The 27,481-nt window shown below is 41.0% G+C and overlaps 1 protein-coding gene across 10 annotated transcripts in view; it reads left to right on the top strand.

The window, feature by feature from the left end:
- Positions 1-27,481, top strand: part of GRIP1 (glutamate receptor interacting protein 1) — a 337,148-nt gene that overhangs the window by 86,209 nt on the left and 223,458 nt on the right. For 8 of the 10 annotated variants that reach the window (XM_074572588.1, XM_074572585.1, XM_074572560.1 and 5 more), the window contains exon 1: positions 14,277-14,541. The exons of the other annotated variants lie outside the window; for them this stretch is intronic. In XM_074572588.1, coding sequence (XP_074428689.1) covers positions 14,409-14,541 — 133 coding nt within the window. In that variant the 5' untranslated portion in view covers positions 14,277-14,408. Of the gene's footprint in view, positions 1-14,276; positions 14,542-27,481 lie in introns of those variants that run through there. 10 annotated transcript variants of the gene reach the window in all.

Here is a 27,481-nt window from a genome sequence, read left to right as displayed (position 1 = left end):
TAGTGGAAGTACCAGCAGTTGCTGAGACTTTGTCCAGGACATCAGTAGTAGTCACTTGTCTTACATGAAGGTGCCATGGACTCTTTTAATAACCGCAAATGTCTGGTTCTTAGTTTTAGGTACAGTTTTAAACTGATGTAAGAGTCTCAGTCATATTAACCTTAATTGTGACTGGGCAAAATAAATTAATTCTCTTTGTGCTTAACAGATGTGGATGTGCCCGTTAAAAATAAATACACACGAGTCTGGGAGAAGGCCTGCATGTGGCTTGAATATTGCATTTCTTCACTTGCAGTCAGGCCATTTACATAATTTAAACATTGTTCTGCGTAAATTTTTAAGCAAACATGTACAGGCATTAGCATAACCCTGTTTCTTAGACAGCCCCCTGCAACTCTGTGCTGCCAATTTAATATTGTTTCAAATACTGTGACTTCATCTGCTGGAACGTTCAGTACATACTAACTTGCTGAGAGTGTAAAAAAAAAAAAACACCTTGAAAATGTTTTCCCTTGGTGAGTAATTGTCAGTCCATGTGTAACTCCTGGTGTTGGCGGTGTTGAGATGTTTGGCCCTTTGAGCTCAGACAGCCCATCTTGAGGCGAAGAGGGTGGACAAGTGAGAAATGGAAAGAAGCTGGTGGGATGAGGCAGTGCTTAAGCCATATGCATCATTTCATGGCTTCAAGGTGCTGGTAGCCGTTGCGACCCCATGAATCGCTGTGATGCTTGGCTCAAAGTCAGCAGCGCTCTGTCCAGTGCAAAAAGTGTAGTCCAACTCTAATATCTCAGTCCTGAGCTGATTTCTCACAGAAATATGAAATGTTTTTTCACCTTGTATTGTGTGGATGGGTGTGTATTTTGGTTTTCTTGTGGGCTTTCCCCCCCTCTTCAGAAATATGGATTATTTGGAAAAGTAACCCACTCTATAGGTTAGCTTCTCATTGCACCAAGATTGAAGGACTCTGAAATCGAGACAGTTACTTGATGAACTGAAGTGCGCAATATTGCCAATGTAGGACTTCAAACTATTGTAGAAGTGGTAAAAATGGGAGGGTGGGGTGGGTAAGTGCAAAGAGTTAGTACGAAAGGGTCTGGCTTTATTTGGATTTTGCCTTGTGATTTGAAGAATGTCTTTAAATTATATTTTCAAGTTTTTCTCCTAAATTTTGTATACTTTAAACTTGTACTTGAACCACAAGATTCCCATTTACTCTAGTCCAGGAGCTGGTCTTAAAGCAGCTTATCAAATATTAGTAGGTACACAGTGCCCTCAACAATATAGTTTTCGACAACAATACTGTCAAGTTAATATTCAGTGTTGTATTTTCCCTTTCACCTCTTGGAAGTGGCATCAGAAGGGATTCTGGGAAGACAGGCTGCATTGGCAGACAGGACCCATCTTATTAAATTGAATTTAAAGCCTCATTTGATAAACTTAAATGTGACTCATATTTTTTTATCTTTCCCTCAAGAGGCTATTAAATACAGTAGGTAAAATAAAAGACAGAACTGCTTATGAATCATTAATGTGTGCAATAATATAGCACTTGCTTTGAGCCTAAGTAGCGTACATACTGTTAAGGAGCATAGACTAGTCTTCCTAAACCAGATGGTTAGTCTTTTTCCAAAAGTAGCGACATATATTCTTCCATTCCTATGTTCTTGTTAGAAAAAAAATGGCACTGTGACAGCCATCAGTTCTGTAATGCAGATACATGGTATTAAAAAGATGTCACTTTTTAAAGCCAGATCTGGAAGTGTTTTTTCTCCCCCAGCTCTTGTAGGCTTTGGTTTTGGCATTACCTGCCAGGTCTCAGCTTTTGGACTCCGTGCTCATGTGTAACAGTTGATGACATCAAGAACATAAGCGGCAAAATAAAGGGCGTTCCCCCACCTGCTTTCCCCCGTATTTCCTTTAGGTTGGTGCAGCAAAACCCCTAAAGCTTGAATTCAGGATCTGACAAAACCTCCTTGAAATTTGATGACAGTTTTTCCCATTGGCCTCAATGGACACAATAGTGTCCAGAGAACTCATTTTTAAAGATAACATTAACCAAAATAAAAAATTTAAACAATTATTTTTTATTACCGACCAAGAGAGAGTCTGGCCCAAACATTTTGTGTCTTATGTCTGAAGTCAAACCATGGACAACTTAGATGGAAGCCGTGACTGTGGGAACAAAGGGCAGTATGAGTCAATGCGCTGGGCAGCTGTCTTACTCTTTTGAATGGGCTTCTGTACGTGAGAATAGAAGCAGGAGGGAGAGAAAGTGTGAGAGAGACTGTTTCCAGACATGGGCAGGCTGGAGCTTGACTTTATTCTCCAAAGGGTCTTTCCTATTTCAGAGTAGCTGTATGCCCTGTGGGTAATCAGTTGTTGGGATGTGTGTTGGTGGAATGGCTATAGTGGGTCTTTCGGAAGGGAATAATCTGGGATAAAAAAAGAACACTCTTAGAAGCAACCAAGTAGTACTTCAAATTAACTTCTGTTTGCTTTTTTCTTCGAACATGCAAAATACTTATTTTTCAACTTCCTTTGCTTTTTTCTTCGAAGATGCAAAATGCTTATTTTTCAACTTCCTTGTTTGTTTACAGTAGTTTACAACTCATTAGAGATCCTGAGTCCTTTTCAGAGTTTTGCAATTCTTATTCAATTAGTCTTCTTATTTGGCAATTAGACCGCAATGAATTTTTATTCTCTGAAAAAAAAATGTGATCTAATGTAGTCACCGAGATATGAACTGGTAATGACTTACAATGTCTTGTAACTGAACAAGATTTTTTAGCTAACTGAATCATGAAAGACTCAGCAGTTGTATGTGTTTGGGTATTTGTTTTGTATGGCGACTCTGGTGTAGTATATCAAACGCAGTAGCAGTATCAAAAAGTAATAGCTATCCCTTGAGTAAGCAGAGTTGAAATTTTTCCTTTTGATGCGTAGACTCAGCCCATGTTAGAAAACCTGATGAATAGAATTTTATGGTCTGCGTACTGTAACAGTTAGTCATCCCTTCACACAAGGCCATATATTTCTGCTTGGTTCATAGAAAGAAAACTTCTAGTAGCTGTGTCAATGTATTAGAATCTCCACAAAAATAGTGTACAGGGGTACTTTTTATGTTTTGGCACTAAAAATAATTCTAGGAGTACTAAATGTAAAGAAAATTATCTTTTGCTTCTGTATTATATCAGCATTTTTAATTTCAAAACTGAATTGTTCATGACAGTTCAGACACATGGTTCATTAACGCACTTTTAGTGACTCTTAACTGATGATGCGGTTTGTAAAGTTATTGTAAAGTGAAAATAGAGTAAATGTGACCCAACTTTGCAGTTCTGCAAAATCTGTAACAAATAGCAAATTAAGTGACTTCATCCATCTGTGAAATATTTCAAGGTCAAGTCTTTATTGGCTACAAGATTTCTAACTAAAAAGACAGAGGATGACAGTACTTACAGTTTGGTAATATTTGCTTACCGAGCGTGAAATGAAATTTAACAGTGTGGCATGTCTACATTTGTAAATTTATTGTAGTTGTTTAGACTTCTTGGAAAATTAAATGTCCAGATATCACCCTCAGCTTCCAGAATGCGGTCCTTAGGTCCAATGAAAAAGTTCCCTTTTCTTTTTCTTCTTTAAACCAGTGCAGGATTATTTACATTTCACTTACATTTTTCTCAAGTAAAACAAAACTTGTGGAACGATCGCATCTGAAGTTCGGACGGGGCAATGCCAGTGCAGCTGTGAGCATCTGATGCAGCAACTGATGATCATAGCGCTCGCTACCACTGGGCATCGTGTTCAGCTCAGTGGGACAGTGCGTGAGGTTAAGCTCTTAGACAATTTGTCAGTTGAGATCCTGTATTATAGAAGTACAAAAAGGCTGTGATCTCCACCTGAATAGGTAGTGCCCGGATTAATTTACAGGCAAACCAATTCCAAGAGTAGAAGGTAGGATGGTAAATTTTAAATACCTGAAACACATTTTTAAGGGGTTAAACTAAGTTGATTTTTTTAAGGAGAAAGAAGAATTGCATATTCCAAAATAGTTTATTAAAAAATCTTAAATGTCAGTCAATACCATGTGATACTCACAATGTGGTATAAAATCAGGGAAAATGTATGAGCATCTCTACAAAGTTGCTTTGGTGCTTCTGAGCAAAATTTTAATGGTTGAGTAACAAAAACACCAATATGTAACAAGTCATTTTTAAAATACACATCCAGTCTGAATTTTCATCTTATATAATGATGTCTATAGATCTATACCAAGCATCTAAAACAGTGAAGATGCTTCTCAGATGGAATATCTGCAATAAATTACAAAGCTCTTTAGGATAGTGAAGTTAGCTGTGTCAGTTTTGTACGCTGACTGATAACAATTTATCTGGTCTTGTGTAAAATTTCCTTAATTTTTTCTTTTATCATGTGGTTAGTGTTGGCAAAAACCGAAGTTTTTGAGTCTCTCGGTCTCTTGAATCTTGAGGTGATTAATTATGAGCTCTGTCACTTCATGTACATATTAGGAAATACGGAACTTGCTCTTTGAGGAGTGTATTCATCTTCAGTGGCTTTCATAATTCACCAAGAGGAATGCTGTGTTTTTCCTCATAGGCACATTTTTGTCTCAGGTGTCCAAACACATCATAGGGTGCAAAAAGTGCAGTAGTTGTCGGAGAAGATTCCTGCAAGATAACCTGTAGACCAAGGAAGAAACAACACCTGAAGATACAGGTCTGTCTGAAGACAACAGGGAAGAGAGAGTGAGGATGAAAACATTTGTTATACAAGGGAATAAAGTGGATTCGTTAGGGATGACTTCCTGAGAACACCTTGGTAAGCATTTGTAAGAAGTAATAGAAGCCTAAATGAGGCAGGTAAGAAACGAGTGTTAAACTCTTCCAGTCATTTCTCATAGGAACAGGGGATGGTGGGCAATCAGAGCTGGGCCAAAGAGCAAGCAAGAAAAGGACCTTTGGTCACATTTGTCTTATGGCAAATGGTGAGTAACAGTAATAATAATAAAAGAAACCAACAACAATAGTAATAATTTTTAAAAAGGACTTTAAAATATGCCTTGTAAAAAGAAACGGTAAAGAGCAGAGCACAAAGCATCTCACATAGATGTTGAAGAACAGGGTGTAGGCACCTCAGAAACACCCGAGCTGGGGCAGGGGCATTTACCAATGATGAGGAGGACCACAAGAATGGAGTGAAGTAAATCATGAAGTACAGAACATCATCAAAGGGGAGTTTGAAAAATCAAACTATTTTGTCTCTGCTAAGTGCCACAGAATGTAAATTCAAAGTAATCTTTTGTTTGGGAACTATCAACTTTCGAAGAGGAGAAACCTCAATAATCATGTTGCTTCTGGAATGTATGCTGAGGTCAAAGATGTCATAGTCTTTTACAAACAAAAATAGAATTATTTGTTCTACCCTGTATCATTACCCTGTGAAGGGTGCAAGACTGAACAAATGATCACTTTACATTTAGCCCCACAGTGTTTTTATGGCAAAGCTGTTATTGTAAGAGTGAATTGCCAGCAGAAAGTGACGAAACTGGTGGCAGAAGTGGGGGAGTTTCACAAGCCCAGGATGTAATGCATTTTTCCCTGTGGGTTGCCTCTTAACATTCAAAACCAGGAACACTGCTCTCATGGAGGAGAACAGAGCAGACAGTTTTGAAGTCTGTATATTTGCTTTGTCTATATTTTCTTTGTTAACTGCTTAGCAGAAGCGTAAAGCAGATTTTCTTTTTTTTTTTTTTTTTTTTTTCCCCTGGGTGGAAAAAGGTGGACTTGCACTAGGAAACAAATTACAATCTGAACTGCAGAACCTGCTCTGTGCCCTTGGGATGGGGACAGAAGGGAAGTCAAACCTCATCCATAAAGGGGTGTCAGCAGCTCTCATTTCCCAAACTGCTGGTTGGCATGAGGGAGATGAAGTACCACACTAATGTTCAATGGGCCTTGCGATTGTACCGAGGGCTTGCGGATGGAAACTGCGATCCTTCAGCTCTGTGGGCATGTAATACTCGGGCCTCGTTAGTGTGAGGTTACATGTGAAGTCGTCCTTTCGCCTTTCAAGTCTCGTGTTCTTTTTACTTGCTATGCTTTGCGGTTCCAGAGATTGCAAGGATAACACGAATTACTGAAAAATCATGATTTTAAAAGAAAAAGGGACCAACTGGATGCAGAGGGTGTTCAGAGAGAAGGAAAAGGGTTAATGCATCTGAACAACTGGTTTCTTCATTGCCGTCATGTTGGCCTGTGCCTCTAGGGCAGGGGACTCCAGATGGATGGATTAATTTACATATATATTTACATAGTCTTTAATCGTAAATTCACGTGATCATAATGGAGAATTTGTCTGTGGTTGCCTTTTCTTTACTGTTGGGCAGAATTTTCTTCTGGTCAGAGCTCACCTGCAATAAAATCTTTCTATTTATCCACCGTATCTTGACCCTGATAAAACATATGGGGCTCGGGATACAAATCACTTTCTGGATGCCTGGGTTTTTTTCCCAGAGGGGCTTTTTCATTGCTCCAGTTTCCTAGTTGCAGTCTTCCCCATCAGGTTTCTTTCCTGTTGCTATCCTTTATTACTTCTAGCTGCTCCTTCAATTTATTAAACAAATCACAAAAGTTTTCTTGTTGCAATAATTCTTTGATCAGAGAAGTGCACCATACATGACTGGTGGATGTTTTCAATAATGAAACATAACAAGCTTTTCACTGCTCCCAAATGGCTACCGTTATTACGTATTAGTAAGAGAAGAGGTGAAACACCTCTCATGGTGCTGCTGGGGAGTACAGACACTCCTGTGCATCCAAGAGCTGTAAATCTAAACCTTTCGTATGAGATCTCTGATACAGAGAATTGATGCCAGACAGAAGATGGGCAGAGAGGAGGATTTATAAGAAATGGCACATGGAGGTTGCTTGTTTCTAGTGTTACGTATCATGCCGGTCCTTTGTGAAACCCCCCTACGTCCATGGGAGTAGGCTGGGGTAATCTATGGGAATACACGTGTGTGGGTGTGCTTGGAGCTCTCTGCTTAATGAGGCTGTGGCCATGGACGGTGGGGGAGAGTCTTGGTGAATGGGATAGGATGCATCTGTGGGAGGATGAGCAGGAGGCTTTTCCACAACCTTTTTTGCTAATCTAAGGAGGTAAAAGAAACTAAGTCTGTTTAATGTCACATAATAAAAAGTCTCTTGTTTAAACTTTTACATGGAAAGAGATGTCCAACGATGGGTACTCCTGTAGCCTACCTTAAATCTCACACATCACATTCAGGTCTTCCACTGTCAATTAACTGTGAAATCCCACCCACCTCAACCTGGTTCGATGGCACCCTGTGCCTGCTGTGGTCTACAGGTATGCAGCCTAAGAAAATATTTTGGTGATTTTTATGCAAGAACTTCATTTAATCTATTTGCTAGGTATTCTTGTTCTAGCGAGCTGTAACTTAGTTAATGAATTATTCTTTCTTTCCAGTGCTCTGTGTACATTTTAATTGTAGTTAGAATTGAAATTGCAGTTTTTGAAGACTGGAAAATTAGGGAAATATAACGTTTTTTACTCAGTGAGGAGTAAAAACTATATCCGTATTCCAAACCACTTCTCCATATGTATTTCACAGTTGATTTGAGACATACTTTGTGCATAAACCAGACAGAGTATGCAAAATCTTGGTAGTGTTCCCTCTAGCCATTTGCTACATTTCTTCAGAAAGATGAAAACACCTTTAATTCAGACTTCTCAAAAAATTATGCTCTAATTTTAGTATTTTAAAATATCAGTCTTCCGCTTCAGCCCTTGAGAGGTTTTAAATATGGTTAGAGTAGTACTCTGTTTGGCTTTTCTTCTAGAATGATTAGTGGTGTCACAAAATACTAAGCAAACTCAAACTTTTTTTGTACTTAATTTTACCTAGGCTGTACTTCCTTGGTGGTGGTCAAGTTAACATTTGTTTCTGAGTATTTCTGTATTCTAATTAGTCACTTACTTGAAGCCAAATAGGCTAGAAAGAGAAGAAGAAAAACAGAATGTATGCAAACTCTTTCAGCTGAATTGAAGGGGAAAGAAAAACGCTGCTTTTCCCCGAAGCATACATTCTGCATGAAATTCAACTTGACAAGTGACCCTTTTAAAACAGTGCTACAAAGATTTCTCGGCATTCTCCATATAGAAGAGGCAGCATACTTGTATTAAACACACAAGCAGCCCCCCAGTTCCCTCTAGATGAATGTAGGCTCTTCCTCTATCCTTTGTGTTCTGCTTTATCCTCATTCACTGCATTGACATTCACGGTTTTGTGTGCACACTCCTACGTGGGAAAATGTTGCAAAAAGCCAAACCATTGGGAATGTTAATATGAAATAATAAATATACGATAAAATACAATAAAGAACTCTTCAAAGTATTTGCTGGCAGTTGCAAGTCTCTTGAAAATGTGTGTGTTCACTTGCAAAAAAAAAAAAAGAAAAAGAAAAAAGATTTGCCAGTTAATTTACAACTAGGTGACAGAAAAGCTGAACTCCAGTTCTTAAGTCTTGCATTCTTTAATTCAGGAGCAGAAGGACACACTGGTCTATGATTGTATGCGAGCAATGAGTAACAAGAATGTATGAATGACTTGTGAAACTGAGTGTAATGCATTAAACTCAGAGCAAGCCGATAATTTAACAGTATATGAAAAGTAGCATCAGGTCTCAAAAATAATCGGTAGTGGATGAGCAGTGTTTTATCACCATCCAGTTCTCATGCAGCAGTATTCCATAGATAGCGCACTGGTTATTCTACTTTTTTTTTCTATTGTCAAATGAGAGAGATGTGCACTGTGATATTTAGTATGTCGCATGCTTTCGCTCATCTCTCCAGGTGTCTTTAGGAAGAGGACAGAACTTGTGTTCAGAATCTTGCTTCAGACAGAGGGGTTTCAGCTGGGACTGTGGTCCCTCAGGGGGGTGGTGGGCTGCTAGTTTCTCCTCACGCCCAGTATTGACTTTGTACATGGCACTGCTTCTGCATACATGGACCATATGTTCTTACAGTGCTTAATGGATTGCAAATCAGAGGCATTTGATAATTTTCAAATAGATGAGCTTACATTTTACACCAAGATTTTTAGGGCAAATTTTGAGTGGAAAACTGCAGCCTTAACGTGAGCAATTATGGCATGTAAACAAACATCTGCTCTCGATAAACTGGAAGGTCAGGCAAGATGTTACTGTAAGATGATTAAGGGGAACAGTTCCTTTGTCTGTTATTGCTGGTGTCCAGAAACAATGACAGCAGATTATCAAAGGCATCCCCCAGTTGAAAGAGAGCCAGAGAAGAAACAGTCTGTTCTTCCGTTTTGAGGTTTGGATTATCTTTATGGGTAGGGGCTTGAGGGAGGAGGGAAAAGAACTATTTTCTGTATTCAGACAACCTCCAAGAATTGCTTGTATTCATCTTAATTTTTCTATTGTGCATTTATAATTTTGTGGGGTTTTTTTCCAAGAGAGTAACCTGAAGCAGGGTAGGTCTCTGCAGCTGCCACTGCGTGCTCTCTTGCCCAGCTGCCTCCCAGCGGGAGCGTTTCTTCCCCCAGCGGAAGGCTTTTTGGGGCTGCCCAGAGAAGGAGAGGGGAGACACAGGAGGGTTCTTGCATCTAAAATGCTTTTCTTTTAGACACTGAAACATGCGGACGAATAGGATGCAAAAATACGTGCTTAGAACTGTTTAATATTTGGGGCCAGTTCCATTCTGTATTTATGATACAAAACGTGATAGAGGCTTGCTTCATACACACGCTCTGGTTTCACAGCATCATGTTTGCAAGTCCACTCAAATGGAAATCCTTGTTAAGTATTTACTACCTCAGCAGCTTCTCTTTGGATACCAAAATGCTTTTCCTGCTGCTTTCTCCAAAAAATACTGGGAAAAATGCTGTAGAAAATAGGTATGTCCTTTGTGAAAGTTTACCTAGATAACTGCATGGCTAATTTTTTGCAAGTAAAATGTTAAATGCAGATATTTTGCATGATGAGAGACCTAATCTTTGCTATGGGTACAAAGGCAAGTTAAAGCTTAAACGCTGACGTCTGTCTTCTAGAGAACTGTCCGTGGCTCCAAAAACATTTATGCCTCAGCTCAATTGTTTGAAGAGGACAGTGTCTTAATGGTATATTTGTTTTATTACTGCCATGAAGTCTTTTTCAATAGAAGTCACTCACCTGCGACAGACCCAGTTTGATGGAGCTTCTTGTTAACTTAAATTAGTTATCAGAATGGACAGTGTAAATATTATCTAATTGGTGTCACTTGGCAAAATGTTTATTATGCAAATCATGCTGGTGGCAGCATGACAACCGTTGCTTCTTCTAAGGAAGCCACCTTGGAAATGGCAGTAGAGCACTTGCTTTGATTGGAGTAGGGCGTATTCATGGAGAAAGGATGAGCTGAAGAGCTTGAGACGTATTTACATTGCAACTTCTGTTGTGGCATTATAACACCAGAGGATTGGTTATCCAAATTCTAGTTCAGAGAGCGCTTCAGAATATCAACTGATACCTGATTTTATGCCCTCTGGGCATAATTATCCTGTTTGTCATTAAGGGACGAAACTCATTGTCATCTCTGATGTTTTGCATTTTAAAAATTTGAAAGCCAATGTTTGTTTCTTTCTCTGCTCCTCCCATAAAATCAATATGCCTTTCTCGAGCCGTGGTGTTGCGTCTATTATGTTTCTGCTTTTTTATTCCTTTTCAAGCAGAAGGTTGCAAGAGCTGTGTTCATTTCCATGATGGAATGAGTTGTTCACTATGAGAAGCTGCAGAAGGGTGAATCGTGAGCAATGGGGAAGGCAGTAGTTAGGTGTTTGTGTTTTGTTTTTTTTTTCTTTTTTTGTTGGTTTTTTTTTTTTTTAACAACAGTAAGCTGTGTTTGTGAAACTGAATTCTCTGCTTATACCTTTGAAAGTAGGACTATGATAAAATATTTACAGGTATGGCATGACGAGTAGCTAATGAATGTCTCCAGTGTTCTCAGCAAAGCAGCAGAGGTAGTATGTAATGCATACGAAACATAAATTTTGTTCAGAAATATTTATGGTATAGTAAAACACTTAATACTCTTGACTCCTGTTAACATATAATAACATCGCTCTGAGTAAAGGTATTTCCTTCTCTTTAAATTGCCCTGAATACCGAAATATTTTGCCGTGGGGAAAATCCTATCAAAAGCTTAACTTGTTCTAGGTTTAAATAAAAAAAAAAATAAAACGCTGAAGTTGTCTCTGCTGTTTACAATCATGCAAAAGGAAACAGGTGTATAATTTACATGCTGGCAAGACTGTCAGCTAGTGGGCTGGAAACTGTGGGCAACACCTGCTTCTGTGCCTTCGGTGTGGGAGATGGAGCCTGTCTTTGTAGGCAGTAGGAGTTGGTGGGATACAGTGAGGAGCAGCAGAGCTTGAACCCCCCCATGCTTATCCAAGGAGTGCCCATGCTCGCCCTCAGCTCCTTCATGCTTTACATACGAGATGTGGGAGCCATTACCATGAGCACTGACCAATAATATTTTTTTCTGCTTTACTACATTGGCCGTATATATATGTGATACACTCCGTAAGAACGGGGAGAAAAGGGAAGGTCCATCGTGCAAGGAGATGACACACTTTCCAAAGCTCGAAATTAGCTCAAATTTACATCAGTTGTCTCTAGAAAACGGTCAGGCAGTTGGTGTAGTGCATCTGATCTCCAGAGGTCCCTTCCAACCCTACCATTCTGTGATTCTGTGGTGCTTACGGTGCTAGCTGAGATCATTTGGTTGCTCCCTTGTCTGCTTATTTGCCGTGTTGGTCGTGTTATGGAAAGGACTGAAGTCTCCCAGGGGTGTGCTGGGGGCCGGGAAGCCTCTCCTCCTGCAGAAGGTTCTGCTGCAGCAGCGTGTTTTGCAACAGCGGGGCTGGCGATGGGCATCTTTGCTTGATGAAAGCCAAGTGTCTGCTAGGTTTCGGTTTTCAGCTCTCATTTCGAGGACAGTTTAAAAGTGAGAAAGTTTCGTGTGCTCCCCTTTTTAAAAAAGTAGCTGTATCATTTTGAATTGAGCTTTCTAATTTAACTTTAGGGAACGGTGATGGCTGCAAGATTTCTGTCTTCAAGATGAATGTTTCTGACACCTACAAATAACTTTTTGCACATCTGTCGGGGAGAGTGCTCTACAGGAGCAAATATAGCATCAAAACAACACGTCCCTTTCTGAAAAGAGAGCGCGCTGCCTCCTGCTGTAGGCTGTCTTTGTTTGGTTTTCATGTTTCATGATACTAATGTAATGTTTTTGCTGCTTGGTGGCAGAGCACAGAAAACACCCGTGAGAGGAAACCTTCAGAACATACAGTGATCCATTCTTACAGATGCCTGTAAAAAGTTTTGTTGGCCGTTTTTGGTAATATGCCTGTAATAGTCCTCTAAGGTCTTTACCCTTTGAAAGTTGAAAGCCGTGTGATAAAAACAGACTTGTAATAAAACACAACCTCCTTATAGAAGTTACACTAAAAATAATTCTGGTGGTGCCCTTGGGGTGTTCATCAGCTAGCGACAGCGGCTGCATTTTCACAGCGGAAAAGCCGGGGCTGGTAAGGTCAAGGAGGATGAGTCTGTTTTCCTGTGGGAAGCTTGGTAGGTGCATTTTTGAGGTTTTATGGATAAAGTGAGCGTGGTTTTGTGACAGTTTTGTTTTAAAATACCTGTGAAGCGGGAACAAGCCCAGAAGAGTTCCAGTGCCTGCTTTCAGTGTGCATTTGTTTTAGAACCTGCAGATAGCAGATCTAGCTGACCTCTACGAGTAACTTTCACATGTTTCAAAGCTAGAAATTCCCAACTCAGTTCTGCTTAATCTCTGTGTACTTCTGTTGAAACAATGAAAAATTGCAATCCTGGCTTCTGCAGTACCGCTTCTTCTGTACTTTTTACAAAATTGCCCTGCTTTGCTCTTTGCAAAATAATGACTCGCTGAAGCATCTCCATCGCGAGAAGCTAATCCCGCCTCTGCCTGCTCTTCATTTTCCAGGTGATGATCCTGTAAAATCTGTTTTACGGGCAGACTCTCTGACTTCCTCATGCTCATAGGTGCAAAATGGTATCTGCTGTGAGCGTGGGTGCAGGTGGCCACATTGGGCACGTGGTTTGACTGAGGCGACTTACTGATCCCGGACTTGTGTCAGCAGACAGGAGGGGTCCTGCTGGACCAGAGACCTCACTTGGCTCACGGGAACGCAGTTACAAAGAAAGCCCCGTGGCAGATGTCAACGTGATAGGATTTGAGCAGACACTGCTTTTGTTCTTGTGCAGCAGGGAAACTTCATCAGAAACGCGGATGAAATTCCAGCCTTATCTTAGGGAATGTGTGTGGGATTCGGGCACGCAGCAAGAACCATCGCCTTTTCAGGCTTTTTGCTCCTGTCATCCTGTGCAGAATAGCCTGCCGTACCTTAAAGTTTGAAAAACTCTGGTGGGATTTTAAACGAGTATTGTCGTGGCGTGCTCGTGATATCGCTTCCTTTGTTTGCCTATTGCCATCCAGCCTGGCCAGCTCTACAGGAGACCTGTCTGCGGAGCGCCTTTTAATGTTTAGATCTCGCAGTGATTAGAATACACTAATGCCCAGTGGGTATATGTGTCATTTTTTAACAGCTGCCGAGCTTTCTCCCTGCTGCTCCAATTAACACATTCAGCACACGCTTGCCGGTGAGTGGGCTGTGTGTATGGATTAAACCACTTTGCTATTTATTCATCCAGCATATGTGATGCCAGAAATGGATCGGCGTGTTTCCTCTTCGTACCACGAATGAAATCAAACGGGCTCCTGAGCCGGTGCCTGGGTAAATACAAGGGCGGCGTTTCACTGGCAAATGAAAACCTCTTTTGCCTTGAGATATGGTTCAGTCCATTGACTAACATCTATCCCCGCCTCCCAGCCCCTCTTCAAATGATGGAGACACAGGACAGGGAGCGCTCAGTGCCGGGCTTCCCCTCGCTGGCAGGCAGGTTCTCTTCAACTTTGTCCTCTGCTGTTTAATAACCACTTGAAATCCTGACTTTCTCCTTTCTCTTCAATATTTTCCTCCTTTGTCTGTTTTCATGTTGAAATATTCCAGTCAGTAGATGTGATAAAGTCCACCCCCTCCTTTCCCCCTCCCCTTTTTTTTTTTTTTTTTTTTTTTTTTTTAAGGAAAGACAATATACTTTCTAGTCGCAGCTGAGATAAAGGAGGGGGTTTTTTAATGGTACCAGAGCGGCTGGTCAGAGGCAGCAGCTTTGCTCTGGTGCTTGTGGCTGATTGATGCTGGGACAGCCCTTTGTGAAGCAGAGGGCGAAGGGGGCTACCGGCGGGTGCTGCTGAGGGAGGAGATGGAGCGCTTCTTGGGCTTCGTCAAGCAGATAAGAAGATCGAGAAGAAGAAAAGGCAAAAAGTACCGGCCAGAGGAGGATTACCACGAGGGCTACGAGGATGTCTACTATTATGCCTCAGAGCATTTTCGAAGTAAGTATTTTGCATAACCTCATCTTCCTTTGGCTGGGATAAATGCTCTGCTTTTAGGATTTAAAAAAACCCAAACATCCTGAAGCCCCCAGACCGCAAGCAATATTCCTTGCTTGCTAGAATCTGAGCCTCATGCAAGTATTAAAACGTCGGTTCCTGCTAGGGCTTTATCTGGCTGTGACTGCTGATGAACAATACAAAGCAGCTGAAGTGGCACGGCCGCTCGCAAAGTGAGCGGGGTCTGTCTGCAAACCCCGGGTAAGATTTCAGGTGCGGTTAATTGGGTCCGACTGCTGGAAACCTTTTGTTAAAACACTTTGTGTTGAGAAAGAGGATAGGGCGGCGGTAGCCTTGGTCCGATGCCTTTGGAAAGCCACACGGTGGATATTTTTAAAGGCAGCGATCGTTCGTTTGTAAGTTGGAGTTGACGATTAATGTTTGGTGCTGGGGGAGAGTCGGTTCCTCCAAGCCTCTGCTGTGACCTGGTCTTTTCAGTAGCGAGTAACTCGAGTGGGCTGCTTCCTCCCTGCAGGTCCAGGACCGCTCCTGAAGAATTAAGTGGTGGGTTTTGTTTCCTTGCGCTCACGTGACAGCAGCAGCTCGCCCGAAACCAAAATAAACCGCCTGCTCGGAAGCCCCCGTGCAAACCCTGCGCCGTTCCCTGCAGCTCGGTAGGGTTTGTCCCCTCGACCTGTGGGGCTTCCAAGCTGCCCATCTGCCTTGAGCATCTCCCGGAGGAGGGGACGGTGGGAGGGACGCCCTGCTCTGCCCCTGCCCCGGGGTATTGAGCAGCGCTGTCAGGGCGAGGTGTTGGCGGTAGAACCAGTCATGCACAGAAATGACTTTCTTAAAAGGTTTCTGCTGTTCTGACCGGTGGTTTGGGAGCTTTGCAGTGAAGCTGTGCCTTTTTGCTGGGCAGCTGAAGTTTGATGCACTTTTGTTGTTGTTCTGTACTACGTGAGCGGCTGTGGGTATCTTTTTGCATCGTTTGGCTTCGTTTCCACCTTGCTGAAATAAATCATAAGAACCTCACGTTTGTTTTGAGACAAAATGATGAATGCGATTGTGCCGTACAGCACCAGTGTGCAGCTATCCTGTGGAAAATGAGGACGCAAGAGGTTTTCCTCTTGGTTTTCTCCCAGTGCACCATGCTTGCTTACCTCCAAAAGTAAACTAATGTAGGGTGTTTGGTTGTTTACTGGGTTTCTCCTTAATGCAATCTTGATCTCTTTCCATTTCTAAGAAAATTTACCATGCTGATAACCTTACAATTTATCTATGTTGTTAAGATGGAGTTCTTCTAAGAAAAAGGCCTATTTTGGCAGCAACGCAGTTGTAACAGGTACCAAATTGACACAAAGTCTTCTACATGAGAGCTAAAAACTTTAAATCTACTTAGCACTGAGAAATGTGAAAATGATACATGTTAGTGAAAGCACATAACTTTTTCTTGCTTTAATATGTAAATCAAAGGAATGTGTCAAAGCAGTATGTCAAAATATTTCCCTAGCTGATTGTTGTTGTTGAAGGTCTTTTAAATAAGAAAGGAAAACGCCTCCAAAAACTGTCACATGTAATAAGGATTTCTGGAATGCTGATTAATAAATTATTAACTCTTGACTTAATGTAAGGCACTAAGATTGAGCCAAATATCGAATAGGTGTTTCCTTTTATTCTACTTAAAAGAATAAAAGAATAGTACACACTTCGGCCTGTGGAGGTCCTAAGTATTTCAGACTGGACGAAGCGTGTGTCAGATTCTGAAGCGATGTTTACCTCAGTCATCATAATACACAGTCTGGATGGTCAAACCAGTGCCCAGTCCTATGGAGCTGGATGCACAAGGAGTTTGCAGCTGCTCACAGTTACTTACACCAAACACGTCACCGGATATTTGAGATGTGGAGTCTTTGTAGAGATACCTCATCAAACACAATTGCTCCTCAAGTGCTGCTTTTTGTCTGGTCTTCCCATGTGCTCTAAGTGTCCCTGTTTTGGTTGGATAGGTGTGGCAGGTACTTAAAGCAACCTACAAAATGTGAGAAGATGCTGCTGGTGCTACTATAAATGCTCTTTTGAAATTGAATTTCATGTAATGGGGACAATGAAATGTTTCGTATTTGATTTAATTATGGTTTGGTGTTATGCTGTTTACAGTGCAAATTTAGAGTAATTGCAAACCTTTTAATAGCCATTCCTTCTACATTCATATGCTTAAAAGAATGCATCCTTGAGAATTAGATTGTATTTATTGGTATGATTTTCAGAATATCAGAGCTAATGAAATTAAAGACCTGTTGTTCATTCAGCTGAACGGAGTTGGAGCTTTTTTAGATTTAGTTTCTTCTCCCTGCATTGTTCCCATCCCTCCTCCGCCATCATTTGTGAGTTATACATCCAATTAACCAGTGCATTTGAAGATTGTCGGAGCCAATCACTTTATGAGCTTGTTATTCTCTCTTCCCCCCCCATTTGTACTATTGCTTAGAGTCTTGTATGGAGACAGAATTAATGGAAAAATGCAGAAACTACATTAGAAAAACCAAAGGATCAAACAGAAAGAAAACAAAGTTAAAAATAGAATAGGCCTCTGGGAATCACAGGAAAAAGGTGACTTTAGTTTGTCCTCAGCCCAGCTGTGCCTGGATATTGGGATATCATAGCTTCTGCTGTTAGGTATATTGTCTTTATTCTTCTGAAGCTTTGTCATGGAAGACCACATCAGCTGTGATATCAGGACACAGCTGGATGAAAGGAAGGCGCAGTAGGGCTCAATGCTGCCTGGGTGAAAAAAGAGACCTCAAATCTCGTGTCAGAGAGCTTGGACATTTCCTCCGTTTGAGTTCAGTTAAATGCATATCCTTGTTTTGACATGCGATGTCAGCTCTCTTTTATCTTTCGGAGAGTCTCTGGTTGTGCTACGTAATGTTAGAATAACTGAAATAATAATCTTGGCACACAAACACATATTGACATTAATGGTGCAAGCTTCATACTCACTTTGGTTAGACTTTGCAGTGTGAACATAATGAGTGATGAAATTGCCACCCAGCCTACTCAGGCAAGTTGGTGCTTGTTGCATAAAACACTTTAAAAAGCATTTTATTTATCTTGTGCAATGTTACGATACTGCCATTCAACCTGTTTCCTTTAATGAGGCTTTGCATGAAAAAGGCCCTTGTTATATTATTACCAGGACTGATAGTGAATGTCAGGAATGCTATGTAGCAGAGCTGCCTGGAACGCTCCCAAAAATGACATATGTCCTTTGGCTGAAGTCAGGGTGTTTTGCCAAGACCTTTGGGTTTCAGCCTCGTCTTGAGCAGGAAGGTGTTTTTGGGATTCACCCTGATTTGGTCACCTCTGACCAAAACAAATACAAACCCCCTCCTTTTCCCCAGCCCAATCTGCATTCAGTGCTAATTCTTCTACTTTGCAAAACGCTTGGAAGGGTTTGGGTTTGTTCCAACCCATTTTGGAACCTCGCAGGCCGTGTGAAATGTGGTTGTCACGATCTGCCCATGCAGGTCCAGAGGGCATTGCCGTGAATGCTCACTGTTAAATTTTGTTTTATTTATATTACTTCTGGTTTCTGGCATCTATCTCTTCCTGAAAGAGACTATTTTCATTGGTTCTTCTTCTTATGTTACTTCTCCCAATATGATGTCAGCAGCATAGTCCATTGGCATAAAGGTTTTATTTTCTGTGTTGATACAATGGAAATATTAAAGAATGATCCCAAAAAACCCCAAAGTTTAAAGAATTCTACTAGTAAACTCCCACTAACTCGAAGGGTCCCATTTTTTTAGCCCTGTCCTTAAAATGTTCCATTTAGTCACTCAAGAGTTCCACAAATAATTTTCTTCTATCCTTTGTCAAGGCCTAGTATATGTTGTTTGACAAGAGCATTGATATTTTAGGTAGTCTGCCATAGTGTATCTGCAGTAAAGTCATGTATCGTTTTTCCCTGTGATGCCCTTTATTAATTCTTCCACAATTCTTGTATGAGAATCATCTGGCTCCTCAGTTGTAGGACATCAACGTCTTTGAATTTGCCTCTAAAATGCATGTGATGATCTTTCCCTTTTTTCATTAATTATCCCATCTTTCTCCCTGTGTCATCACTGGAAAGTGAAGGTAAGGTGGAGCTAAGGAGGAAGGTAAGGAAGGTGAAGGCTCTTAGCCTGGCAAATAAGGCAAAAAAAAACCCCAAACCCTGAAAGTTTTATGTAGCTTCAAGTTGAAGATGTCCTCTTTGTTGACTGAAATGTGGGAATAATTAGTTAAAATGGATATTGGAGATGTGATACGCTATTTGGGATGATGTCAGCAGAAGTCTGCTTGGGCATCATTCTCTAACACAACTCAATGTTACAGTGCAGAAACTCCCTCAGCTGCCAAAATCTTACTAACAAATGTCTTTGCATTTCATACCCTGGGTGGCTTTAAAGCTGTATTAAATATTGATAGAAGAGTCCTGCTGCTGAAATAGCACTAAGACAGAACACCAAGGGAAGTGATATGCCTATGGCTTCGTAATGCTACGGTCAGTAGCAGCATCGCTCTTGTCAAGGTTTTCTCCATTTCATAAATGGGTACAAATGGTCCTTGTTTGCGGCAGTCTCACAGATTTGATTGGGGTTGTAAAAGAGTTAATGGTTTTATGAGTAATGCGGTGACAAGGGCATTGAATATCTTTAGCTCAGGTTGCAGAAATGTTAATTGATCTGTAAGGGTGAGGAATGCAGGACGACCGCTTTTCATTTTACAGAGTGCATGTTGCTAGTCTACAGTTTAATTGGATGTGTGTGAGTGCAGGGGGGTGTGTGTGTGTTCTGCTCCCATCCCAGATTTTGTCGTGTCAGTGCAGTAAAATCTCAACTTTCATTGAAACTAGAGGTGTTTGTTGCAGCCTACAAGAAAAAGTGCTTGGTAACCTGAGCAGAGAATAAGGCAGGCCTTGAAAACACCATGGAAGTAATCTTTTTTTAACTGAACTGAAATTTATTAAAGCTTCTTATTTCCTTCTCAATGCCTGTTTCATGGTTGTTGGCCCCTGGAGATTTTCATTAATGTGTTATAGTTCTTCAGTATTTCTGTGTGTTTTCCATAAGTCACTTTTTTATTGAGGTCTGGATATCCCCAACACCGCGAGTTCATCAGGAATGAGATGCGATGCCCATGTCCAGAGAGACGTTGTCATCACAGGGCTACCGTCCAGTGTCAGTTTGCAAGCCAGGCACGGTGATAAAGAAAGCAACTGTATTTGAGCTGCACTGCTGGGACAGACAGTATCAGCTTTCCCATTCAGAGATTTCGGAATGAAACAAAAGCGGTAGCAAGTGACTGTTGTCTCTGCATCCACTTCCAGGCTAAAGCTTCCCCGGTGCAGGTGCCAATTCTAACATTTTCCATTTTGGATAAAATTCAGGCACTTGTTAGATAAAGGTGTTGTACCTTCATACTGTTTCGGTTGCTCATTCATCCTCATGTGTGTTAAATTCTAGGTTTTTTTAAACAGTTAGTCATTGCATCAAGCGCAGTTTCGTATTTCATGACAACCATCCTCTCGCAACCATCTGCTTGACTTCTGATGGGCTATGTGTGTGTTTTGGAGGTGACCCTGTTTGTCTACCATCTTGTTCGTCATGGTCGTTAGTGAATGTATCCTTTCTAGGAGAACCCAAGAGGTGGAGAAGAATTACACATTATTCTCATTTTACAGACAGCAAACTATTAGGAACGGGTTATAAGAAGGAAAATGTTAGCAGCTCTTGAGTATCCCATGAAATTATTTAGGTCTTCCAAGCCCGTAAGAAATGTGCATATATTAAAATCTTATTTTACTCCTGTCTATTTTTATATTAGTTAAAAGCCTGTAAGTCTTGGGGTGGGGCTTGTGTTTGTAGATGCTGTTTTGATAGTGGCTTTACCTGCATTACGTTTTTTATATAAATTCAAAGACAGTTAAATTGGTATTGTTACCTGTGCACTAGCATAGTTGCAGGGTCTGTCAATGGGGCACCTGAGGCTGTGGGGTTCCCCACAGGGCTGGAGCAATGCGTTTCTTCTAGCCAGGCCAGGTGCGTGCTGGTTTTGGTGAAACGTTTTTGTTATCCATGAAACGGGCCACAGTAATTTTTCATTTTTCTTTTTCCTAAAGCGGTGGTGCAACAGGCAATTTCAGTTTGTTAAAAATAGGATTACTTTTCTAAATGACGCTTTGTGGCTCTTCTGCAAGTGGCCCTTAGACTCCTGGGGCAGCGCAGAGCGTGGATGGTAAAACATTGCTTTAGAGTTACTTGAGGGAAACCAGCTTTTTTATTTTAAGTCACTGAAATAATGAGACCTGAGTTGTAGTTGCTAGCAGGGAGAGGTGTTTACACTTCATGCAAAGAATTATACAAGTGTACGATTTCTGTGCTACTTTTCTTTCATTTACTTTCTGGGCCTATTCTTTACTGGTTTATTAAAGATCTTGATTGTCCTTGCTCAAGAAATGTATCTGTTACAGGTCTTCCTCCTCTTAGATGGCTGCTGGTATGAGGTTGTACTTCCAGTGTTTTGGAGAATTTGGCACCCTTTATATTTTAGTATATCTAGAATATATGATACTCAGATTCAAACAATGCAATTTAGAGAGACCTGGACTTTCTACTTCCTGAAATTATGTGTAAGTTCATGTTTTTAATCATGACTTCGTCAGTTTACATCATAAACATGTAGCGGTGCGATCATTTTTTCCCCTTGGATGTTGTGAATGAAACATCAGGTTTTATGAACTAAGATTAGAGAGAGGTGTAAAAGCAACTACTGAGGTGTCAGTTTTAATATTGGCCTTCGGTTCCAATGGAAAACTTAAAGCAATTAGTTGGAATGAAGAAGGAAACAACAATATAAGCCCCTTGCTGATGAGATTATAAACATTTATTGAATGATTGCTGTGTTTTTTCAGTAGCGTATGCCAGCAGCTATAATTAATCATCAGCATGAATATAAACACCTGTTTACCGTAGATAGTATTTGTATAAGGCAAATTTGGTAGTCCTCATCATATGTGCAGAAATTACTAGGCAACTTTGATGTTTTTCAGCAAAAAAGAGCAGGGATGGTGCTGTGGCTTGGGCACAGGAGTCTGTGATGACCAGACTGTTGATGGCCTGGGCACCTGAGCACACCGATTTTTTTTTGATTTTTTTTTTTCCAAAGGATTTTCCAGTTTCCCTGTGAAACCCAGGAAATTAGACAGAAATCGGTGTGCAAAACTATTGCAGTTCTGAGGACACGTACTCCGAATTTAAAAGGCAGTAGAACTAAGGGTGTTTACACAACCTTCATTTGGCCTCTCATTAATGAGTTCTTAATGAAGGAATACCTGCTCATTTTTACCACGGCACTTGTGATGGACTCAGCGCATGGTTGAGGCTGCGCTGCGTCCTGGTGCAGCGTTGTGCCTGGTCCTCCCACCACCCTTCCCGTCAGGGTTCGTTCCTTGTTTCCCTCCTAGAGAGCTTGAATTTGCAGATGTCTGGCACAAGTTGCTGTAGCATGCCAAGGGAAGTATGGTTTGTATATATATTTTAAAAAAAAAATAAGCCTAAGTAGTCTGAAAAACTAGCCGTAAGGCATCTCAGGCTGCAGCCTTTAAATAGTTGCATACCTTTGATGATAATCTCTCTGTGCTCTAGTTCTCCACCTGTGAAATGAGGTTAATGGTACCTCTCCTTCACTGGTATGCTATGAAAGTAAATTAGTGTTTGCTAAGCTCTCAAACGCTACAGAGATGAGCACCGTGGAAGAGCTCAGGAAGAAATTAATGTCTGTCCGGAGAGAAGGGCTTGAATAATGTGTGTGAACTAAGGCATGGAATTACACTTTGAGCAACGAGGGGAAAACAAGGTCTTGAATAATTTTTTGGGTAGTTAAAATCATTTATTCTGGGCATTAAATGAGACAAGGTCTCATGAAAAAGTAGGAGATCAGGTAATTAAAGAAGGTGTTATAACGCATATGCAAAAGGAGGCCAAATTGAGGCTTGCTAGGAATTCTTAAATCTGGTGCTTGCAGCTTGCTTTTTTTAATAGTTTGTGTGTGTGCGCATCCATGTAGTAGAGAATACGGAGCAGCAGTTCCTTGGGTTTTAGCATGCATTGGAAATCTCGTAACAACAGGTTATGGGCACAATACTTGCTATAAATGAACCAAAATCTCCTTGGTGTGAAGATGGCAGAAGTAAATCTTGGTGAGTGGCCATAGGATGAGATCACACACGTCGCGCTTCGGTGTAGTGTCTAGTGCAGGCCCTGTGCTGATGTTGTCCCTAGATAGAAGGGTTCTTCTCCCAGTGCGCAAGAGCAAATGAACACGCAGAGCCGCGGTATTTGTTTTTATTTCAGTTCTGCAGAATTGGGTGCCGGGCATTTAACAACAGCCAGCACACCGCACGTTTCCCACCGCCCAGTATTTATAATGATAAAATACAGCTGATTGGTTAATAATGATTTACTCATTCACCACTCCTGACTATACATATGCATCTGAGCTCACGTTTAAAACATTTAGGAAGGTCACCTGATTAGCATGCTTATTATTCATAAAGGGGTGTGTATTTTAGCATTATAGTTACCCACTCTTGGCTCAACTTTGGTCCAGAAGTTATGTTTTTTGCTATCTTATGTGGAAGTCAGCAACTGCAAAAGAACACATAAGACACATTGTTTGGTTTCACATCCTATTCAAGGTTAGGTGCATTCCGTGATGTCTCAACTCTGTCCCAACTGGAACTTCTTGATAAACTTTTAACTTTGTTCTTTAGACATGGCTAACACTGGGAGCACCGTGGGCAGCTGTGGGACAGAGGAGGGAGGAATTGGGTTTATTTTTCTCTTGTCCCTGGGCCCTTTAAACAGGTGATGAGAGACATTCAAGGAGAACTGTCCTTGGAAAGGTGGCCAAGATCCCATCACCCTGCAGGAATCTGTGGGGTGTGGAGGACCTTGCTGCTCTGCTCCTCCAGCCCCACAGAGGGAAAGCAAGGAACGAACTCTTCAGATTTGCCCAGCCTGTGCTGTATGTGCTAAACATATTATAAAATCTGGAGCCCCTGTGTAAGACACATGGACACCACGTCTTCTGCATAAAGCTGACACCGGAGATAGGGCATCAGAGATGGTTTTGCAGGTGTCAAAATTAGTCTTGTAGGTGTAGCCCCGGTGCTTGTAAGACCTGTGTGTACATGTTGAGTGTGGAGTTGAGGAGGACAAAGAAGGTGGAAGTGGGACAGTGGGAAATTTCTTTGGAGATACTCGGAAAACTGGACAAGGCTGCAAGCACCCTCATCTGCCGATTGAAGTTAGTTCCGACTTCGAAGCTGGCCGTGCGCTGAGCAGGAGACTTAGGCCAGGGGACTTGCAGAGAGCCTTCCAACCTCAAATATTCTGTGGTTTTATGAAAGGGAAATTTGTTTCGAGAAGAAAGAAGTACTTTGGAAGGCAGAAAGAAGAAAAGAGAGATTAAAAACAGCTCTGGGTGAGATGCTGTTTGAATGAAACCACGACAAAGAAAGTGAAACCAAAAGTACACAGATACCATGTGACGTATTAACTCGGAAAATCGTGTTTTCAAATTTGTTCGTGAATGTTCCCTTTGGGTGTGTTTAACAAGCTCTGTGGCTGCTCAGGTCTACATTATTTTGATAACACCATCCCTCTCCCAGAGGGAGAAACTCCTGCTCAACCATACACCTTGTTGCTATTCTGTCAGCTGGTAGTATCTCGATTTAAAAAAAAAAAAAAAAAAAAAAAAAAAAGTATTCACAATGTATTACAAATAAATGCAGTAAAAAATTAAATGGTACATGAATACATATTTTAAATACAAAGTGAAATTAGCTTTTTGCCCTTGCTTTCTGCAGGCTAGAGTAGAAAATAATTTAAAGCCCTGATGACTTGCTACCTGCGCCCTTCGGTAGGAGCCCAGTTGAAGTTGTGCAGTCAACAAGAGATGAGTCACGGCAGGAGCTGCGGGCTGCGGTGCCAGCTGTGTCAGTGCTGAATGCTCGGAAATCAAAAGGGATGTTCCCTGCGCTGTCTGATAGGGATGTCACATCTGACAGCCTATTTTAGGGGAAATGAGAAGATGCCTGTGAAGGAAGGTTGGGAGAGAGCCTGGATCTCTGGCAGAATGCTGCCAGCAGCAGCAGCAAAGCTCAGGTCAGTTGTCAGTAAACCTAAGTATGTCCGGTGGCATTGTGGCATTTACAATTCAGAAAGCAGGAATGTGGATTTTCTGTTGGATGTTAGTGGAATTTCAAATGGCTTGCCATGAAAATGCTACGTTCCCTTTCATTGCTAAAAGCTGACGGGAGTGACTTCTGAAATGGAGAGACCAAAGCTGTTCAGGCTGGTGGTTATAACTGCCCATCAATAATTAAACGAAGTGGAGTGCAGCAAGACGGTGGAACTGCTGGCATCTCCAAAATCCCTATGAATTTAGTGATGCTTTGGTAGTCTCTGAAATTCTCCCTCTGTAACTTGACCCGTGTTTCACCTGGACTTCCCAGAAGATTTCCAGAGGAGTTATATGGGCATCCCCAGCACTTCTACATCCGGTGCCGGTTCTCTTGTGTCATGCTCTGCCTGGAAAAAACAAAGAAGTCATCTTAAGCTTAGAGCATTTAATGGTTTGCTTACATTTTTCTTGGTATACTCTAAACATAGTTGCAAAAATATATTTAGACATCTGGTGGGTTTGATATCATTCCTCTGCTCTTCCAGTTATCCTGTATATCTTTGGTGGCTTATTCAGGCAGGCTTATTCAGCCCTGCGCTACAGGAGAGTGGGGAGGGAGAGGTTTCTCTACTGAAAAGAGTACGGCCATCCCTTTAAAACGCTGCTGCTCCTTAGGATATCACGAGGGATAGAGAAAGCAGTGAACGCTATCGTTTTGTAACCAGTACTTGATTTGTGTGCTGCAGTTCAGTGTTTGCGGTTTGTTCACGGATGGGTAGAAAATGATGCTGCTTTGTAGTTTCTTTTCTTTTGTTGTTTGTTTTCTTTTTTTTTCCCCACTACTTCTCTGAACTTGGACTCTTACGATGAATCTGAACGGCCATGGATTTTGTGGGGCAGATTGTGTCACGCAAATTGTTTCCAGAGAGTGAGCAAAACTGTCGAAGGCCGTTCTAGTTGCAGCCCGGAGTTGGTGGTCCGTTGTGCTGTACGGATAATTGGGCTTTCTACAGCCACATGGCCATTCACAGTAGGTTGTTTTCTTCATCACAGATAACAACAGAAGTTTATTAGCTGTTGGGTTAAGAGTCTTATGAAAATGTAGTGCTTGTGGCATAATTACTCAGAGGTTACATCAATGTGAACAGAAAAGGCGGCCAAGGTAACACACTGCTCCATTGAATGAAAATAGTATATGGAAAATGCTCAAACTTTGTCATCTTTCTTACAATATTTCATTAAGACAATTTTTAAAATTCTGTGGAAGTATTGCTTGGAACGAATTCTTACGTAGCTTCAGTATGTTGGTATTTTATGTACCATTAAAATGTCAGTGGATTTGCAGGTAAGGAAAAGTAGTTTTGGTTAGTGATCTCTTAGTTGGTGCTAAAGTTGTCTTCTCAGTCTTGATGACTTGATAAATATGTCTTACATGATTAATTAATGAATGATAAGTAGCAGCAGCTTTATGGCCTTAGATATATGTAAACTAGCACTAACTGATATGGGGACGTGTACAAATAAGGAAAAGGATTTTACTTGATTTTGAGTAACCTACAGAAGGTAATTAATAAAACACTCATGATCACTTCTGCTTCTTTTAACTGCTTCTTCAAACAGTTAAAATTGTTCCTATAATTACTGTTCGTATTTTCTTGGCAGCAATTTATATTTTTGAAATGTACAGCTAAATTAAACTTAAAAATGAATCTGAAAACCCAGCAATATTTAAAAATCTGTAATAGTTCAATAGGTGAATTATCCTGAATTTTTCTTTTGATTACTGTAGTGAATGGAAATGATGAGCGCTTCCTAGAAGATCACTGGATGGTTTATCTCTCTGTAGGCTTCTAATTTCAGCTTGGGGGATCTGGAAAATTTTTCCATTTTTGAAGTCCAGCAACAAGGACCGCAGCACGGAGGCAGAGGTTAGGTGATGATATCTAAATGCACATTTTGGTATTTTGGTATTATATTCAGCCCACTGTGTACTGTGGCGTGGGGTTTTAAATCCCTTTCATTTATTTCCCCTTCACTGCTGTACATAGTTCTTTAATTCTTCAACTGGGCCTTGGGAAATTGAGTGACCCTGTTTTATTCGTTTCTTTGTTTTCCCAAAGTGGAAATTTCATTAATTTTCTGAATTACAAGCCCGGAACCCCTTTCTCTTCACATATCCTGAAGTCCTTTAAATTACTTGCAAAGTAAAATTATAGCACACTGTGTCCCATGAATTTGCAATCTAAGAAAGATTTTTTAATTTTTCTTGGATTTTTATCACAAAATCATATTGCAAAGGGGAGGAAGGTAAGACATCCCATCTCCAGTCACTTAAACCCTCATGTAAGCAAGAGCAATATGTTTTCACCTTCTGACTAAAAAGGATGGATACATAGGTTTGTGTGTGTCCTTATTAATACGAAGCGGAAAACTCCTGCTCATGGTCTACGGTAAGCGGTTTTCTTTCAAAAAGCACAAGTTACTAGTGTTGTGACTGCCAGCTGCTCTTTCTACTTACTTATTTATTTAAACAGAAGTGTGTGTGCTGCTCAGCAAACCAGGGGGATGATCGGTCGTTGATGTGACAGCGTAGTCTAGAGCTCGAGATGTGCATGGCCGGCCTTTAGGCTTGACCTCAGGCCGCTGGGGATGCCTTAACTTAAGGCTAGGTCAAAAAAAAATGTCAATAGGAAGCTGTCTGGGGAAGAAG

This window comes from Larus michahellis, chromosome 1 (genome assembly GCF_964199755.1).
Source record: "Larus michahellis chromosome 1, bLarMic1.1, whole genome shotgun sequence".
NCBI classification, from domain to species: Eukaryota; Metazoa; Chordata; class Aves; order Charadriiformes; family Laridae; genus Larus; species Larus michahellis.
The sequence above is the reverse complement of the archived record's forward strand: the minus strand, read 5'-3'. Positions and strand labels throughout refer to the sequence as shown.